The sequence below is a fragment of the Mustela lutreola genome, chromosome 8 (assembly GCF_030435805.1).
Source record: "Mustela lutreola isolate mMusLut2 chromosome 8, mMusLut2.pri, whole genome shotgun sequence".
Lineage (NCBI taxonomy): Eukaryota > Metazoa > Chordata > Mammalia > Carnivora > Mustelidae > Mustela > Mustela lutreola.
The window spans coordinates 113,435,538-113,455,700 of NC_081297.1; the positions used below are offsets into that span (position 1 = coordinate 113,435,538).

Consider the following 20,163-nt stretch of genomic DNA (forward strand, 5'->3'; position numbering starts at 1 on the left):
TAATGTTCAAGCAAGTTTTTTTTTTTTCCTGAGACAAATATTTTTACACATTAAACTTTTAAAATTATGTTTAATAATTCACTTCATGTGATCGATTTCTTTTATATTGGATTTTCTGGAAATGTCCATATTTTTAATTACAAGTTTAATTAAATTTGTGATGACTTGATATTGTTTTATCACTTTTATAAAAGCCTGATAGCTCTTTATTTTAGTATGAAATTATGTTAAAAATGTAACTTGTGTATTAACACTTTATTTTTTAAATTGCTTAATATTTAAAAATGAAATACAAAGTAAAAATTACCTTTGGAAGGAAAAGTGTGTCATCAGTATGTACTAGAAATAGTAAAGGTGCTTAATTTTAAAGAGAAAGTATTTTAAGGCCTTTTGAGATTATTATAAATCATTTGAAAAATTTATCTATTAAGATAATTCATCAAATCCTTAATAAAAACTGTCATCAGGCCATTATAACAAGTTTAGATTCTTATAAGATCCAGTATTTTGTGATGATTATAAGCACATGACAGTTTTTACAAAGTACACGAACAACTCTGCTAGGCTTTAAAAAAATTATTAACTCCAGAAATAGGCCGTGAAAGTTCTTGAACTTAAAAAGGAATTGTTTATAGTTGTCATTTAGCAAAGCTGGTCTTTACCTGAGAGAGTGACTTTGAAAAAAATATCTAATATGTGTTACAGAGGGAAGTGTCATCCAGTAAGCAGGGGCCTTCCAAATACTGCAAAATGAAAGTTATCCAGTGTTATCATAAATTAAAAGGGTCATCCTGCAGATTAAAAGGAAATCTTTTCTGTTGTCCCCCTGTGGGCCAACTGAACTTCTGTAGCACCCTCCCAGCTCCCTTTCTCAGTGTTCAGGCCACCACCACAGACCTGGAGTCTCAGCGTCTTCTAACACCCAAAAGTACAAGGGATAACACATCAGATCTCTCAGTACAATTATTTTTAGTTGTTTGAACAATTTATTTGGATCTCTTCTTACTGAAATGGAAACTTCTAAGTGTCCAAACACTTTTATGGCAATTTTTTAAAAGAAGCTTTATTGATCCCCCCAAAGTCCTCAGTTAAGTAGATCTTTAGGAGAGAGAAAAGACTTAATAAAGTGAAAAAAGCTAGTCTGTATTAAAGTGCTCGTTATTGAGGAGGTTATCATTCTAGGCAGGCTGTGGTGAGGTTAGATTCCTTAAGCTCTGTGTGTTTTCACAGTTTGCTCTTTCCTATACTTCTGAACATGGCCATTGTCTGAAAACTGGAAGCTTTTTTTTTTTTTTTTAACAATGACTGTCATGGCAGCTAATGGAAACAGTGGATAAGGATTGCATGGATTGTTTATTATTGGTTTTTTATAAATCAGGGGCTGCCTATTTCTCCTAATTATTTATTTTCTCAACTCCTAATTATTTATTTTCTTGCTTCCAAGTTTATTTATGTATATATGGATTTATTTGTAAAATGATGTAGAAGTGTCTTTCAAGTATATTTCAAATAATATTTATTTATTTTTGCACATAGATCTTTAGTACATATTACCCCCAAAATTGTAAAGTTGGAAATTTTAGCATCTATGCTTTTTACTTTCTCATTTTTGTTATGATTCCAGCATCCATGACTGTGAAATATCCTTATTTGTAATTCTGGTGCCTCATAAGACTATGCTTTGCCTGATTATTATAGAAATGTATTAAAGTAACTATCAAGTAGTTTGAGTACTAGCTTCATTACAGAGATCTGTCTCCAGATTTACTATTTTTGGAAGGTTTTTCATGTTAATAAGGTCAGTAATACAGTAGAAAATAAGCCTAGAAGAAATGGTAACTAATGGATCCATAATTAGTCATGTGCACACACATGAGGAGCCGTCTTTCAGTGAAGCTTAAAGCCCTTCACATGTCTTGAGGTGCTGGAAGATCTAAATCTATTAGAAGTCATATAGGTCATGAGAATAAACCACAGAGACTGATAGTAGATTCTGAGAGTAAAGAATCAGGGAGTTAAAAAAAAAAAAAAAAAAAAGAATCAGGGACTTTGACTTAGTTTCTAAATTGTTGAATAACTTATGTCATAAGTCTTTGTTATTTGCAGGAAAGAACTTGGGTAATTTCTTTTAAATCTACCCCAATGAATCTTGGAACACTGCATCGAATACTAATGATGTATTTTATGGTTACTAACATAACATAATTAAAATAAAATAAAATAAAACTGAGATACAGCACTAAAAAATATCCCACTAACATATATGCTCTTTCTACCTGAGGCTTACATATGTTCTTTTCCTTCTAACCTGCCCACTTTCTTCATGCTAATGGACTAGCAGTTTTCCTCAGTTGTCCTATATCTTGACATGTCCATAAGAGAAATGATAAAAGAAAAATATCTAATCAATACTTAAAATACTAATTTTAGGGTGTTACCTAGTTGACAAAAGTCATTATGAGGCTTGTACTAAATCCTGTCAAGGACTTGGAATTTTATAGTTAAGAAAGTATTCATTTTATGACATGTGCCTATATATTTATTTACATGTTAAGATTCATCCTGTAAATTTTGTGTGTCACCTCTCATTAATTATAAATTACCTGTTTCACAAAGGATCTGAAGAAGAATTCTCTTACATTGTACTTTTTCTTCCTGAAGAACAAAACTCAAAGGAAGATTTAGTACTCTAGAAAAAAAAACAAAAAACAAAAACAATTTAGTACTCTGGAACTCCATGAGAACATTCAGGATAGGCCAAAATAATGTTTTCAATTTCTGTTTGGAATGATAATTATATCATTTCCTTATGCACATTTTATATTTAAGTTTAGACAATGCACAATATATTTCTTAGGAAGGGTTGAGCTCATCTCTTCCAAATTCACCTGATTAGAAAATGACCCTTGGGGCTGTTATTTGATAAACAAACAAAAACAGCCACCTAGGCCAAGGAAGTGAGAAAGGTTTCTCAGAGGGAATATTGGCAAGATCAGCATGCACTCAGGTGTAACAGACCTGTCTCTTCAAGCTGCTGAGACCAGCTGGCCCTATGGGTTGCTTTAACTAATTTAACTGCAACACAAACTACCTTTCCAAGAGAGTTATAACACTTAAAATTAAATAACCTAACAGAAAGTTCACAAGTTAAATATTCTATTTGCAAAAAAATGTTTATTTTTCACTGTTTCCTTACCAGGCTTAATTAAGTTATAGTAGGTTCTGGGTCTCCCTCTTCCTCTCTGCTCCCCCATCCCCCTTACTGGCCATGGTGACTAAATCGGGAAAAAACAAAACAAAACACAGTAGAATAACATTAATCATGTTACTAATCTAATTACTTGACACTCAACTTCTTCCAAGCCTCAATTTCCCCACCCAAATTTTGTGCATTATTCCATATTAATTCTCTTACCTATTTTAAGAACGTACTAGTGCATTAATTAAAATCCTCAACAAAATAAAGGGAGCAATTGAATTGCTCTTTTGAGAGTATCTTTCTTTCTTCAAAAACTTTAGAAGTTTGCATATTGAGTTGCGTTTTCAGAAAACTCTTATAAACTCTAAATCAGCATACATTGGGAATTATTATTATTATTTGCAAACTTTAAAAAATTAAAAATCACCCCAATCTCCCTTCGCATAGAGGGCTTGTTAACATAATAATTGCTACTGTTTTTGAGCAATTACTATGTGTTAATTCTATGTGTAATGATCCCACGTAACCCTTTCAATCCTTGGTGGTAGATACTTTTTTCCCCATTCTGCAGTTGAAAAACGAAAGATACTTAGAGAATTTAAGTAACTGACCAGGTAAATAGGACAGCCACGATGCTAGCCTGGGTGTGTTGAATTCAGAGGTAACAAGATACGCTTGCCCCTCTGTGTACTTGTGTATGTGTAACTTGGAAGCGTATTAGATGAGATCAATATAACCCTTCTTAAAGACATGACCCCATGGGATCCTTCTTCAAGCAGCTTTCCCTATGCTGAGAAATGATTCTGCTTTTTTTGAATTCTTTGTTCTTTAGTTATATGGGACAAAGGAGTGATGGCATTTTAGTATAGGCTCAAACTTGCAGAAACCGAAAGATCTTTAGTAGTACAAGTCTTACTGTACCTTCAGTAAGAATGCATGATATGTGATACATGTGATATATCACATCACATGTATGTGATACATGTGATACATGAAATTCTGTGTAAAATTGTTGGTATTTCAATTGCCATCAACTCTGACAGGCTCGAGCTATGAATTTTTACTTCTCTCTTAAACTATTTTGCAAACAACAACAAAAATACATGAATCCAGATAAGAAGTATCTGACAAATATGTGAATTCCAGAGAAGTGTCCTGAAGTAGGATGATTTAATTAATTTAATGCTCATGTTCTTGTAGTAGCAAAAGATAATTCAGTGTGTTTGTGTACTAAATACATAATGAATCTCTACTTCCAGATATTCTTCATTTTTCTTTAGACGCAAGGAGATTTTTGTCATCCAGTAAGTTACTGTGGTGATGCAGAGCTCTGCTGTGATTGTTTTCATCTTGTCAGGTGGTGTGCTCTATATTTTTAAATGCACTATATTGAGCGTTTCGTGGTTTAACATGCTATTTTTTTCCAAGCCAAAAGGGAAAAAAAAAAAAAAAAAGCCCAAGCCCTATGCTTTCTACTTACAATATGTCCTCTATAATTTGCATGCTATTGATATGGTAAAGTTAACCTTATCAAAATGCACATTGACTCATAATGTGCATGTCGTAAGAATTTGCTGTGTTCTCATGTTGTGTTAGCTTTGATAGTAAAATAAGTATCCACCTCGATTCCTTCACATGCATCTTGTCTTATTATTACCACTATACAAAGCTGAGTTTTCCTTCTGACAGATCGAGTCTGGGCCCACACTTCACACAAGCTCATTTCAGCTACCACAGGTGGTAATCTGTAAGGACCAGGATGATGAAATTTCCCGTTCTGTACCTCTGGGGCATACACAGAGTGTCACAGTTCATAGTATCTGCACTTCTGCACTAATCAATGGGTAGCTAGCTGTGCACGCTTTCAGGCACTCCTCTGATGCTCGGAAATGCCATTTATATGCTAGCACAAAAATTGCCTTATGGCTTCTGAAGGTAGCATAACAAAATGTCAGCATCACCGGTGACCCCAGCAACAGATTGAATGCCCCAGAGATAATCAGTTTCTTCATGCAAAGAATATGAATGGAGGCAAAGAACAAAAATGCGTTTGATTTTAAAACCCCACATCTATGACAGAGAAATCAGTCTCCATGAGCCACAAGGCTGGATGGGGCCAAGATCCCTGACACTCTCATTGATCACGGATAATGCTCAGCATGATTAAAACAGTGGAAGCCAGGACTCTTTCTACTCTAATCATATTTAGCATTTCGGAATCATAGGTTACCTTGTTTTACTTCCTATTAACTAATTGCCAAGTTTCCATTGACAGAATTAAAATGGTTTTATAAAAATACATTTTCCTCAAAGGACCTGCTTGATCAGATTCAGTTGTCAAAGTGAGACTGTTGAGCTGAAGGTTTAAGTGATCACATCACACATAAAATATCCATTTCCAACCAGCCCTCAAAGCTGACCTCTCAGGACTCCAGACTCACAAGGGGTCTGGTAGAGCAGCTCTGCCAAGTAACTTTCTTCATCATCATTAAACAGAATTCTTTTACTTTTTATTCTTTTTCTTTTTTTTTTTTACCTTATGCCATTAATGCCTCAAAAAAAAAATACTTCTATTTTTACCTCGTTTTTCCTCGAGCACCACATTTTCTCCCTTAGAATCAGTTAGTAGTGTCCTATTTAGTTAGAGCTCTTACTCTGATAGAGCTTAACTTAATGGTTTGGATTCATCAGAACCTTTATAGAACCCACCTGCGCATAAATCCTATTTGCTAAGGTAGATGTAGTCTTCTTCCAAATTTAGTTTTTTGAGGTTACCTTCTAACACCTAACTGAGGAACTTTAGGGCTAACTTGCCTTACTAGCTAATAGTTCAGGCTCCAAGCACTCCTTTTTTAGATGATACCGTGTCATCTGTGTCCTCTTCACTGTGGTCTCACTGAGAGCCTGTGCCCCTCTCTTCACATAGCTGTCAGCAGTTTTTCCAGCTTCTCTTTCTACTCCTTCTGCCCTCTTGCCTAAGGTAGCTAAGCTTGTGGCCCTGGCCGTAATTGAGAATATGTGGCTGACAAAATAAAACATCTGTCAGGAATTTGTTTTCCAATGTGCTAATGTGGAGAGGCTTAGTAATAATGCAAATTCAACTCTTGCCACCTTGGGAATCTTTTCTCAGCTCTTTGACATCAGCAAGAATATTGCTTTTCCTTATCGATCTAAAAGTCCCTTTTACCTCTATTGGGTAAAAGAAGTATCAGTGGGCATCTGCCAGGTGCCAAGCACTGTTCTGGGCCCTGGAAATGCCGTGATGAAAACAGAAGGGGCATTGACTCCAAAGAGCTGCCCTTCAAAGGGCTAAGCTTTTAAATCTATTTGTCTTTACAGATATGAGGAGATATACTGAGAAAATACTTAGATAGCACTTACTAATTGACTGTTTTCTAACTGAATAATTTATATTACTTATTGAGATGTTCACCTTAGAAGGTGAAGTCTGAGTCAGCTATTCTGTTCCAGCCATTAGGATAATGTTTTCTAACTTTATTTACAGTTTTATTGAGGAATAACTGACATTCGTCACTGTATAAGTTTAAGGTGTAGAGCATAATGGTTTGATTTACATATACTGTGAAGTAATTACCACAGTAGGTTCAGTTAATAAACTTTTTTTTCATATAAATACAATAAAAAAAAGAATGAAGAAAAAAAATGGAAAAAAATCTTCTCCTCATGATGAAAATTCTTAGGGTCTCTTTTCCTTACAACTTTCAACAACATACAGCCATGTTGGCCACGGCCATTGCGTTGTACGTTACATCCCTAGTACTTATTTAGTTTAATACTGGACGTTGTACCTTTTATCCACCTTCCTCCAATACTCCCTCCCTCTGTCCTCTGAGTCTTATAACCACAAAGTTGATTTCTTTCTCTATGAATTTGTGTTTGTTTGTGTTTTGGATTCCACATATAAGTAATATCATAAGTATTTGTTCTTTTCTGTATGACTTATTTCACTTAGCATAGTACCTTCAAGCCTATCCATGTTGTTGCAAGTGGTAGGTTTTCCTCTTTTTGTGGCCAAAGGAATTCCTCTGTGTACAAATGCCACAACTTCTTTATCGATTTCGCCACTGATGGACGCTTGGGTTCCTTCCATTTCTTGGCTGTGGTAAATAATGTTCCCATAAACATGGAGATGCAGATGTCTTTTTGAGTTAGTGTTTTCCTTTCCTGTGAATATATTCCTAGAAGTAGATTTGGTAGATCATCTGGTAGTTTTTTTAACTTGATGAGGATTGGTTAGGATAATATTTAAATTTATATTAGGGACTCCAGAAAAATCATTGGCAATTTGATAAAAGAATGAAGAAAGATCTGAAAATGGGGTACCTGGGTGGCTCAGTCAGTGAAGCGGCTGTCTTCAGCTCAGGTCATGATCCAGGGATCCTGAGATTAAGCCCCTCATTGGGCTCCCTGCTCAGTGGGGATCCTGCTTCTCCCACTCTCTGCAGGTCTCCCTGCTTGTGCTCTCTCACTCTCTCCCTGTCAAATAAATAAATAAATAAAGTCTTTTTTTTAAAAAAGAAAGAAAGATCTGAAATAATACCATTCTAAAGCCTAGAACAAATAAAAAGAATAGGAAAGAACAAAACTGAAGACATCTTTGAATGCATTATACTTAGTGCTGAGGATAAGTAATAGGATATCATTATAGAAGTAGATGTAAATGTCGGAGGAATTAATGACTTGATTGAAATATAGAAATTAAAAATTCATACTCAATCTTTTATAGCACTTGGAAGGATTAATTAATGTTTTACCAGAAAGATAGATTCTTAACAAATTTTTATTTGAATCCGAAGTACATGTCAGTGTGCCAAATACAGATTTTTAATCAATGCAATAAAGTTTGATGTTCTTTTCTTTTTACCTGACTTAAGTAGAAAAAACAAAGTTTCTCAGTTTGTCCTATGCCACTGGTAATGCTGATTTAAGCTGCTCATCTATAGGGTATCATCCATGGCTCTCTATTTGGACGATATTTTAATTCCCTATAGATTTCAACTAATTGACCTTGAGGGAAAGCTGAGTCTCTGTGACAATATGGTCTTCAATCACCACTGCCAACATAAATAAATGGTTCCTCTCTGGATCTATCAAGAGTAATCTGAGTGGAATTTAAGTTTTTGATAGACTTTTAAAAAATGAGCCCAGACATGAAATAATACCCTTTTCAACAAAAGGGAATCAGATTTAAGACAGCTAAGATTCATGTAATAAAAAATGTTTAGCCCTTTCTGTTGAACGTGGTTGGTTATCTTACTGAAATCTGGACAATTCCCAAATTGATTTATATAATAATGAACTGAATTTGATTTGACAGTATCATTCACCATTGTAAGTGAATAAAATATCAGGCTAAAATGCTCTTCATGTAACAATCTGTTTTTAAAAATGGTAATAAAAAGTTTTCTATTTGAGTTTCTTTGAGTGTTTTCACAGATCACTTAATTTGAAAATAGCACTCCTAAAATAACATTGTTGACCTTCATGCACATTAATTTCTGTGTGTTTTTTTTTATACTTATCTAACCAAACAGTTTTTCCTAAAAGAATTTAATTTCCTCATCAGTAAAAGTCAATGCTTTTTTTTTGTATTATGCCCCACCTTCTTTTCTAATTCCCTGTCTAACTTGTCTAAGTTAATTTTTTTCCTATTTAAAAACAAAACTTTAAAACTATAATAAAATTTAGAATGAAGCCAATTCCTTTTTTAAAAAGATTTATTTAGTCATTTGAGAGAGAGTGTGTGAGATGGAAGGGCAAAGGGAGAAAGAGAGAGAGACTATCTCGGGCAGAGACCCCACTCTTCTCATAGCCTGACAGGGGCCTTGAACTCACAACTCTTGAGATCGTGACTAGAGCAGAAATCAAGAGTCAGATGCTTAACCAAACTGTGCCACCCAAGCACCCCAGAATGCAACTAATCCTTAAAAGAAAAATGCACCCATACAATATGAGAGTAAGTATCAAAACAGTGATACAGATACAATACACAACCACAAAAATCTTTTATTGGAAACAGGTAATATTTGCCAAAATGTCTTCTCAATTTAGGCTACCCAGATAGATATTTCAATTTCAGTTTACATGTACTGGTGACATCGGCATAGACTGGAAAATTGCATAAAAATTAGACTTTAGAAGTCTTGTTTCTCACATTATGTATATACACATGTGAAGAATGGGTTACATAAAGTGATTGGGTTTGGATAAAGAGAGTGGGACAAAGGAAAAAGAAGCCAAAATAGATCTTACTCTTTTTTTGAAGTCTATCTTTTTCTTACTTGAATAGGCAAGATGATTTTATTGTTCATATATCTAATTTCCTAAAAAGTTTCTAACACCTATAAACTTTCTACTGTGAGGGGATCTAGTATGGCTTTTTAGACTCATGTAGTGTTTTGGGGTTGTTGTTTTTTTTTTGAGACTTTATTATTTAACAGAGAGAGAGAGAGAGGACAAGCAGGGAGATTGGGAGAGGGAGACACCAGCTCCCCACTGAACAAGAAGCCCAATGGGGGGTTTGATCCAAGGACCTTGGGATTATGACCTCAGCCAAAGGGGGACACTTAACCGACTGAGCCACACAGGCACCCTAGACTCATGAGTGTTTATTAATATATCTATTGATCATACTTACCTAAAGCTCTTGAGAATTCTCAGTTGCTTACTATTTTAGTGGAAAATTCATTAAATTCAGATACTGTCATAATAAGCACAGTACTTACATTTAGCTTTCTGTGTTTCTTAGTCTGAATGAATCCACAATTATACATTTAATAATGATTTATTCATTGTCTACTATGAATAAGGTTATGAGGGTCTTGTGGTAAGCCAGTATTAATCCTACCCCTGCCTCTAAGCACATATGAACCTCAATACATTATCCTTAATGCATGTGCTTATATACCATAATACAAGGGGGAAAGTGGTTTGCCCATAAGAATTTCTTTTTGTGGAAGGAAGAAATCATTTTCTCTATATCAGAACAGAGTGAGGTGCATGGAAGAGTTAACACTCGAATCAGCTATTGAGGATCAGTAGGATCCAGTTGCAGGAAAACCCTTAGAATGGTGCAAACTGAGAGAGAGGAATGGTAGAAAAAATCTGGAATACAAACAGGGTATGTGAAAGGTAGTTTATAAGGAATAATGTTAAAAGGTAAAAGGTAGTTTGTAAGGAATAATGTTAAAAATGCTGGCATGATGAGAATGCTTTCACACGGTAATGTGAAAACTGAATTATTACCATCTTTATGTTCTTAGAGATTTATTTAGGATCTTAAATTGAGAACTAGAAAACCAGACTTGGATTTGAAGTCTGGATATTTATGACCACTCTTTGTGTTGAGACCCTGATTAAGAAGAATAAAAGAGGAAAGCTCATTGCTTATTTTAGCATCTTTTAGTCTACCCAGTTTTGAGTAAAATTAAGATAGAATATTCTCTTGGAAACAAAAAGAAATCCTCCTTTATATCAGTGAACTGTAGGACAGATGGGTAAGAGGAGCTTGAGTTTTATAAAATAAAGTAGAAATAGCAATTTATAATATTAATGATATTAACAAATATTTATGTATTGCTTCCAAAGCCAAAGGCATTTCTAAGCATTGTAAATATATGAGCTTCATTTACAAATACTTGCTCTGTTTTCCAAATTAGGAACAGAGGCACAGAAAGATTAAGTAACTTGCTTAAGTAAGTAACTGGTTACTTACTTAAGTGATTAAGTAACTGGTTAATTGCTAGAGTGGATATTTGAAGCGCTCATATTTTATAGTAAGGAAAGAATTCACAAATAGCCACCTGGATCCAATAGCTCGCCAGTTACAGTTCAAAATTAGTATCTTTAGAGAGATCTTTCAGATGCAAAATAAAATAATAGTTTAAAAAGAAGCAACTTTCTTTTTCACTGTAAAGAAATTAACAAAAGAAAAATACATTTTTTAGTTATAATTTCTAAATGAGAAGAGACATTAATGAGAAAAAGAGCAAGGATGTGAATAATAACATGGTGCTTTAACTACTTCTTGTGCATTTATATTTTAATATGATTATTCATGTTTAATGTCTTTTGAGGATTTGATGAACGTCTTCTGATTCTTCAAATGCCTTGTTGATGACTGCCCAGAAGCTAGCTCTACTTCAGCTTCTAGATAGCCTAGGAAAAATATTCTGCCAACGCCACCTCAAATACTCCTGGATTTTCTAGGAAGAGAGATGCTCCCCACTGTAGGAAGGCAGGCTGGTTGTCCTTAAATAGGTAGACCATGAGCCTGTCATTAAATCAGATGTGGTGTGTTTGAATTTCACCAATCACAAATTGAATAATGCTCCTTGTTGTTATGAAAGCGATACCCATTCAACTCAAGAATTTCCATTTCTGTGTGGTAGCAGGGAAATTGATCTTGCTAACTCAAATATCTCATTCCTATTTCTCATTCATATCTCATTCATATTTCTATCAGCTCAGTCAATTAGGCTTTACCCAACCTAACTCACTTGCCTTTCCTGTTTCTAAGGAATATGATGGCATAAGGGCACTGGGGCATCAGGCATCTAAGTGTATTTGGGTAGTATGGTTCTAGCCCATGGTCATATTTTTTTCTTGCTGGTCTTTGCTGAAGGGTAATTATTTCCAACAGGGACTGACTGTTGCCTCAGTTCCCATTTTATCTGTTGCTATGTCAGAAATATGTCGAGGGCCTCTAATTCAGACTCTGTCTTCCTGTTGCAAACCCCAAATTGAGGATTCTTCTGATTTAGTAGCCTATTCAACCATTTCCATATCCTTTAGTTAAAAAGTTCTCTGTTGCCTTCTCAGAATCACTCTAGGTTATTGTAGGAAGCTTACAAATTCATCTACCAAGACTGCTCAAACATTGCTCTTTTATCACTGTGACGCCATGTTTGATAATGGGATGCTGTATGGGGTTCTACCCTGAGAAGAGGAGAGATACCTCCATCTCCTTGGGGACACCTATCACATTAACCAGAATTTTATCATTCTTCTTAGTAATATTTGCTCCTGCACCCCCACGCTTTTCACCAATTCTTATAATAAAATGAACTTTTGACTCATGTTTTCTTCATTGAATATACTTCTTTGTACCATTTTCATAATATTGATTATGACACATTTTTCCAATCTATTTTCTTTTATTTGTTCTTTACTTCAAAAACCACATCCTCTTATAAACATTATTCACTTAAGGAATGTAGTGAAATCATCCCTGTTAATATTTAAAATCTAAAACTTTGAAAAGTTTATATTTTATTGGTTTTATTTCATTATACTTTGTGCTTTTTGTGGTTTTGCAGTGTTAATTGTGCATGACAAACGTGTTATTAAAGGTGTTACCATCTCTGAATTTGTGTGTTTCGCATAGTCTACTTGGCTGTTAAAAATTATTTCAATTTTTTTCAGAGTATGAATAAATGACCAACAAACTCTCAGAGGAGCTTTGTCTAAATAACTGAAAGAATTGTGATTTTTTTTTTTATGGCTAAATACTCATCAAAATTCACTCATGAAATAAAACTTAGGCAATATGATGTCATTTTTCAAAGATCTACTTTCCCTGGTGAAGCACTCTTTATCGGAAAAGAAAATATTTTTTTAAAATCTATATTAACTCTCTTAGACTCTAAATACTATGCAATATAATAAAAAGTGATCTGTTTTTAGCATAGTACCCCAAATGCCTAACGATACTAAAAGAGTATCTTCGTTTGAGAGGGAAGCTAAGTTATTATTTAACTATATTTGAGCCCAAATAATATGAGTTAGAAAAAGGAAATAGAATTTAGAATAATGATTGCATATCAGAGAAAGGCATAGCACATCCTACACTATGGATTTATTTTATTTATCTGATTTTAATCTAGAACTCTTTCAGAAAGAGCTATACCCTCAACTTATCATGTATTTAACACAATCTCTGTTGCAGGTTACTTAGTTATAGAAAATCCATCAAGTAAGTTTGTTAAATATCTTTTCTTCTTTTTGAATGTCATTGTTAAATTCACTGACTCAATGAATCTTAATGTGTGGTTCCTTTTTTGTATGTTTGCTGGAAAAACCTCCAAGCTGGATATAAATCATAAAAGCATGACTAATTGCATGGTAACTGGAGAAATGCTTTCTCTCTCTCTGGGGTGAAGCTTGCATGTCTGTATTTTAGCTTGGGAAGTAATACGGGGATATCTAAACTCCTTAGGGTTTAAAAACCATGTCATTATGAGAATGAGGTCACTGCAATATTTTATATCTTCTAAAACCTTATAATGTATAAAATGTTTTCTGTATGACAAAGAGGTATTATGTGCTTTAGGGCTCAATGATAACTTTATGCCCTTATATTTACTTGAATAACTTTTTTCCTTACAATGTGAAATCATCATATAAAGTCACTTAAAAATGGAAAGGATTTGGTGCCACCGATACAAAGAAAGCACACTTACAGGGGAAAAGTTAATTTTGTAAACATGGCAGAGTGACTTTAAAGGGCTATGTGGTTATGGGTTTTGAAATGTCTGTTGTTCTTTGACTTGTTCATCGTCCAGCCAGTGCCAATCTAATATGATTCCATTTTCTACCTCTCTTTGCTTGGAGGCCGGTAAGCAAGAAGACCTTCCTGCAACATGTTGAAGAGCTTTGCACAAACAACAACCTAAAGTTTCAAGAAGAATTTTCGGTATGTTACCAGCAGTTGTCACAACATTGCCAGACCTCCAGTCGTTTCATGTGTCACATTTCATGTCCATTTTAAGAAGGCAAGGCCATGAAGGACTCTGGCCTTGATAATCAATACCCAATTACCAGGTTGATTGTTTGGATAGTAATGTTACACGCGATGGCCTCTGGTGCAACCTGAACAGAATTACTCACCTACTGTGTGAGGAAAGGGTTCTCCTCTTCAGACCTCCCTAGCAATGGCAGCCTGGCCTCGTTTCTGCTCTTTCATCCAGAATTTGGAAAGTTGTATTCATTGGTTTTTGCTGGTGTGTGAGATTTAGGCTTTACCATACATGTGGTTTTATATTTAAATAATGATTTTATATTTAGAGACTAAATAATTCCATTTTATATTTGCCATTTAGTTTAGGTTAGGGATATAGATGAACCTGAAAACAGAGCATGATGTTTCCAGAAAATACAAAAGTAGTATTTCTAGAGCTATCTAAAAGTAAAAATATCCATGTTTTATGAGGCTTAGTTTTTAGTTACTATGAAAAAAGTACATATCACCTATGGAGAATACATGAAGTTAAGAAAATTCCACTTCAACACTTTTTAAAAGTTAAGATTAATTATATTGCTTTTAGCATTTTATATATCTATAAAATTGAAATTATATTAATGCATGAGGTATATATCAGATCTATAAATAAGCTTTTTTAAAACTTGTATACCTCTTTCCAAACTTATATAATTATTTTGTTTTATATAAGTAAAATGGATTTTAAATTTCACCAACAATTTTCTTTTTTTTTTTCCATGAAATTTTTAGTGTGTGAACCTATGAAACAAAGCAATTGGCTTGAATAATTCAGGATTATACTATTTCAGCCTCTCAGGGAATAATAACAAAATGTGAGAAGATTAATGGTATTTCCTACAGCTCTTTGGTTATGCTTCTTAAGTAATATTGGCCTGGACTTAACAAAATCGATGGTACCATAAAACTTTTCTTAGCATTTACACAGCAAGAACTTGTAATTTTTCAAGAGCAAAAGTGTAATTTCACTGTAATAGGAGCGAATATAATTACATTATGCATGACTGAGTAGATGAAAAGTTCTATTAGCAACAACATTTTCACATATATTACACTGAGAAAATTTCTAGTTCAACCTCTTTGGAGATCATGGTTTTAAAAACTTTCTTAAATACTGGGGCACCTGGGTGGCTCAGTCATTAAGTGTCTGTCTTCAGCTCAGGTCATGATCCCAGGGTCCTGGGATCGAGCCCCGCCTCCGGCTCCTTGCTCTGCAGGAAGCCTGTTCTGTTCTCCCTCTCCCACTCCCCTTGCTTGTGTTCCCTCTCTTGCTGTGTTTTTCTCTGTCAAACAATAAATAAAATGTTCTAAAAAAATATTTGGCATATTAATATATATCAATTCAACACTTAATAGTTAAGCGACTTTGAACAAACCACATAAACTCTCTGTTCCTCAATATCCTCATTTGTAAAATACTAACATTTTCCTCACTGAGTTGTGAACACTAAAATGATCGAATATGTATAACACTAAGAATAGTGGCTGATACAAGCACTAATAGCTATTAGATTAGGATGATGACTTTTACCATAAGGAAGCTCATACTATGTTAAGAACTGCAGATCTGCACAAATAATACATAAATACACTGAATCGAGACAGAGATATGCAGACAGAAGTGAGTACTGACATTATTTGGATAACAGTTAGAAAAGCATGCACAAGAAGGTAACGTTTGATGCACTTTTGGACAAACAGAAGACCAATGGGTAGACAGAAAGGGGAAGAATATCCCAGAGAGGGAGAAAGAATGCAAAAGCAAAAAGATGAAGAACAGTCTTACTCATCTGAGATTCCACTGAACAGAAAAAACAATACAAGAAAGAACTACATAGGATGCTGGAAGGCCTGTGTTCTCTGATAAGAAAAAGGCTGCCAAGTGTGACATTACTATCCAAATACTCAACCTGGTAATTGGGTATTGATTATCAAGGCCACAGTCATTTAAATCTATGAATGGAAACTTCTATGTGAAATAATTACAGAAAAAAAAGTACCAGCTTTCAGGAGATTTCCATTTCACCTGTGTTTCCCCCCTATTCCTTTGTCTCTTACGGACACACGGACATATATTCCCAACACCTTGACACAGGGAAACTATCCTAAGATTCCCTACTTAGTTAAACACATTTTTTCTAAGCCTTTTATGCCAATACACCAGATTTCAAATGCTTACACTGCACATAACCACAGGCAAAGATTTTCTTTCTGAGGAAGAATAAGGGGGAAAGGGAGACTCATCTAATAAATGTTGAAAAAATTGTAAAAACACAAATTCTTAATACTTTTTTAAGGAATTTGGCAAGTTGAGACATTTCTAAAATGAAAAACTATAAACTTTGTAAATATAAAACACCAGCTCAACAAAATAATGAATGCATTTTCTTGCACCAACTTTCTTAAGGATGAAGGGGTAATATCATTTTTTATCAAAATGTCAATAACGGATCTCCTTGACCCTTCATCTGTGTCTGATAATTCTTAGTCGCACCTTTGCATTCCAGTATCGATTTAACAATGCCTACTGAGAACGGAAATTGACCTTTGGCATCTTCTTAAACTGACCAATGTTGTACCAATTAATAGGCATGAAATCACACTGCCTGAGGAGAAAAAACAAAAAATAAATCACTGAACTCCCTTCCCCTACTAAGTAGACATTAAAATATTAAATAATAATCAGTGTGTTCCTGATGAAACCATTAATAAAGTATAGAGAAGGCTATTATTAACACGGTTGCCACATCTTAGGGCTTCCAAAAGTACAAAGAAATTATCCCAGAGGAAGCAACAGCCCAACTTGCCAATTTTATTCAGGACATTTTCAGTAAATGGTTGTGGAAGTTCATTGCTATTAATTTGACCTTGTTTCTGCAGTTATGAGAGGTGTTTATAACTTAAAAGTAAAAAGGTTTAGAATAAAGAATGTTTTTTTCCTAAGTAGAATTTCTTGTTTACCTCTGAAATAAATCTCAACTTTGCAATGACTTCATTCCACAGGAACTACCAAAATTTCTTCAGGATCTTTCTTCAACTGATGCTGATCTGCCTTGGAACCGAGCAAAAAACCGCTTTCCAAACATAAAACCATGTATGTGCCCTTACTGTCTCTGGTTTCCACCTGAAAAATATTTTTAAAATGAGCACCAAATGCATCTTAGTCTTTTTATTTCTTAAACCTATTATATTACATATTAATCAAATTACAATAATGCATTTTATTAGCAGTAATTTTCAAATGGTATCTCTCTTGCTTTGTTAATCTTTAGTAAAGATAATGTACATGATTTTCAGCTTGTTCATACAAGGTTCACTTATGCAGGTGCAAGAAACTGTAGACCTAATATTTTCTTAGCTTTGTAATTTAACCCAAGTAATGAATCTCTCTAACATCTTCCTACAGATCTAGTTCTCCAGTGAAAAGAGAAACGTAACTTTGTGCATTCATTTCCCTTAAAAGCTGGGCAGTGCTTTCTTATAGAATATAAAAGTTGTATTGCGAAATATTCCTTGGAGATCAAAGCAAATGTGTGCTTACCAGAATTGGTTTTACAAAGGAAACAGGGTAGTGTCTCACCATAGTAAATAAAACTTCATTTTTCAATCAATAAGAAAAACTGTATTGTCACTTTAAGAATTAGCAATGATGTGAAAGAAAAATTCTGATCATAATAGCTATATATTTGATATTATATTTTTTGAACAGATGTGCCTCCTATCTATATTCTGATTCAATACGCTTTTTGTAATATTCTAAAATATTGTTACTATTGCTTCAAAATCTAGAATTTTAAAATATTCCTAATCTGAAAGTATTTTTAATAAATATACATTTTTGTATGTTCTGTGCATTTTCAAAACTATATTGGGAAATTTCCTTACTGAAGAATTAACTCTTCTGTCTAGAAAGACATAGATTGAAGGAGGATACAATAACAGAGTGTAAAATCATAAAGGATGTAGATAGGAGGACATGGACTGAATTCTGATATTCTAGAACTCAAGGATAACTGAGGCATGAAGTAAACAAATTTAGGGAAATGTGATATAGGAAGTAGTAATCTAGTGGAATCTGCTAATTCCCAACAATTAGGATAAAATGAAAATGCAAATAGCTTTAATCACCCCAAATCCCTGCTGGAACAAAGCAAGTCATAAGTAAATGACTTTAGGAGCAAGTTGACAAATCAGACACTTTTGTAGGAAGTACGGAATGTTAGTATAGACTCTCTAAATTTCTGTGGCACAAAGTTTCTCAATAGGTCCTTTTGTTTTCCTTTTCAGAGAGTTAACCTGGTTTCGATGCATCGTAAATTTAAAAGATAACGGAAATTCTCGTGTTTTTATATTTGTCGTTACCTAAATTTCTTTGGTACTGGTTCATGCCTATTCAGTGCTGTTCTGTGAAAATAAACACTGTAATCTGATTGAAAGACAGTTACTGAGTGCCTGGGTGGCTCAGTCAGTTAAGTGTCTACCTTCAACTGAAGTCATGATCTCAGGGTCCCGGAATCAAGTTCTGCACCAGGCTCCCTGCTCAGTGGGAAGCCTGCTTCTCCCTCTGTTCCTCCCCTGACTCGTGCGCTCCCATGTTCTCTCTCTCCCTCTCTCTTAAAAATAAATAAATAAGAAATCTTTTTTTAAAAAGACAGTTTCTATGGAATATTTAATATTTATTTACAATCATATATTTGGCTGGAGTAACTTACATCAGTATATATAAAATAAGCAAACCAAATACAGCTAACTTATTTCCAAAGACCAAAGAGTATCTAATTTAAAATACATAAAAATTTGACACAGTAGCAAGATTTTTTTTAAGATTTTAAGAGAAAGAGAGAGAGAGTGCAAGCAGAAGGAAGGGCAGCAGGAGAGGGAGGGGTAGAATCTCACGCAGAGCACACACTTCTGCCCCATCACAGAGCCTGACACAGAGCTCAATCTCTCAACCCCAAAATCATGACCTGAGGCAAAATCAAGAGTCAGACGCCCAACTGACTGAGTCACCCAGGCAACCCAAGATATTTTTTAATCACTCTTTTATTATGAAGATCCCAGTACATTATTATTCAGATTCACATCCCAGCTGAAAGAAAAGTCAGACCATATAGATTATTACTTATAGGATAGAAAGAGAATAAGAGTGGTCAAGGAAAGTAAATAACCTTAAAACAACAAGGAGACCTGAAAAGTCTGATTGCCCAATTTCTTCTAATCTAAGAAGCTAAGACAAAAAGTAATTGTTGCTGATGGAATTATGTTACAAATCAAGAGTGTTTGGGATATTATAATTGGCATTTCATACATTTTTCACCTTTGCTAGAGTCAAATGGATAATGTCCAATTGTTTTCTGCTTTCTTCTTCATTTCAGTACAGAAAACTTACAATAACTTTTCAAGTGTATTGCATCTACATTCAATATCCTGTAATGCATTTGTAGAAAATATTTTTCTTAACTGTGCTCTTAGAGAGTTGGAGCTCCTATAAGAAATAATTTTGTTAGGTAGATTTCTCTATTTTTCAAGAATGTGATGAGAATAATTTATTGATCCAGCTAACTATGTACTGCCAGCTATGTAGTAAAAATGTTAAGAATGTGTGGGCTCTGATCAAACTTCCTGGGCTACAATCCTGTGAACCTACTAGCTGCCTTAGTGACTGGACATACTGTTCCGTGGTGTCCACTTCATAAGGTTATAGGGAGGATTAAATGAAATAATTATGTAAATCACTTTGCCCAATACTGGAACATGGAAAGCTCTTGATGTTAATTCTTATGATTGTTAGTTATCAATAGATTGCTTATTTTTAAAGCTGTTAATTTTTTGGGTGAATAAAATTTAATAACAGGCCCTTGGGGTGTATAGTCTGGATATAACAAGCCCACTTCCCTAACCTGAGTGAGAAGACAAGCTCTAAACTCAGCCACTTCTGATGGCAAGTACTCCCCGGCCACACACACACACACACACACACACACACACACACAGAACAAGCAAATGAGATGTTTAAACTTAATATATTCTCCCACTGTGCTTGCAGAGAAGCCATTAAGCTGAAGAAACGTTTTTTTCCTCCCGTAGAGAATGAATTCATTTTAATAGACTCTGAATTTTAGCTTGAGACAGCTTAGTGAAGTGCATTGTTTCCCCTGAGTAATGC

General features: G+C 34.4%; 1 protein-coding gene across 2 annotated transcripts in view; it reads left to right on the forward strand.

The window, feature by feature from the left end:
• PTPRQ (protein tyrosine phosphatase receptor type Q) overlaps positions 1-20,163 on the forward strand; it is a 202,376-nt gene that overhangs the window by 161,911 nt on the left and 20,302 nt on the right. For both annotated transcript variants that reach the window (XM_059186422.1, XM_059186423.1), the window contains 3 exons: positions 13,167-13,193; positions 13,832-13,913; positions 17,001-17,091. In XM_059186422.1, coding sequence (XP_059042405.1) covers positions 13,167-13,193; positions 13,832-13,913; positions 17,001-17,091 — 200 coding nt within the window. The remainder of the gene's footprint in view (positions 1-13,166; positions 13,194-13,831; positions 13,914-17,000; positions 17,092-20,163) is intronic.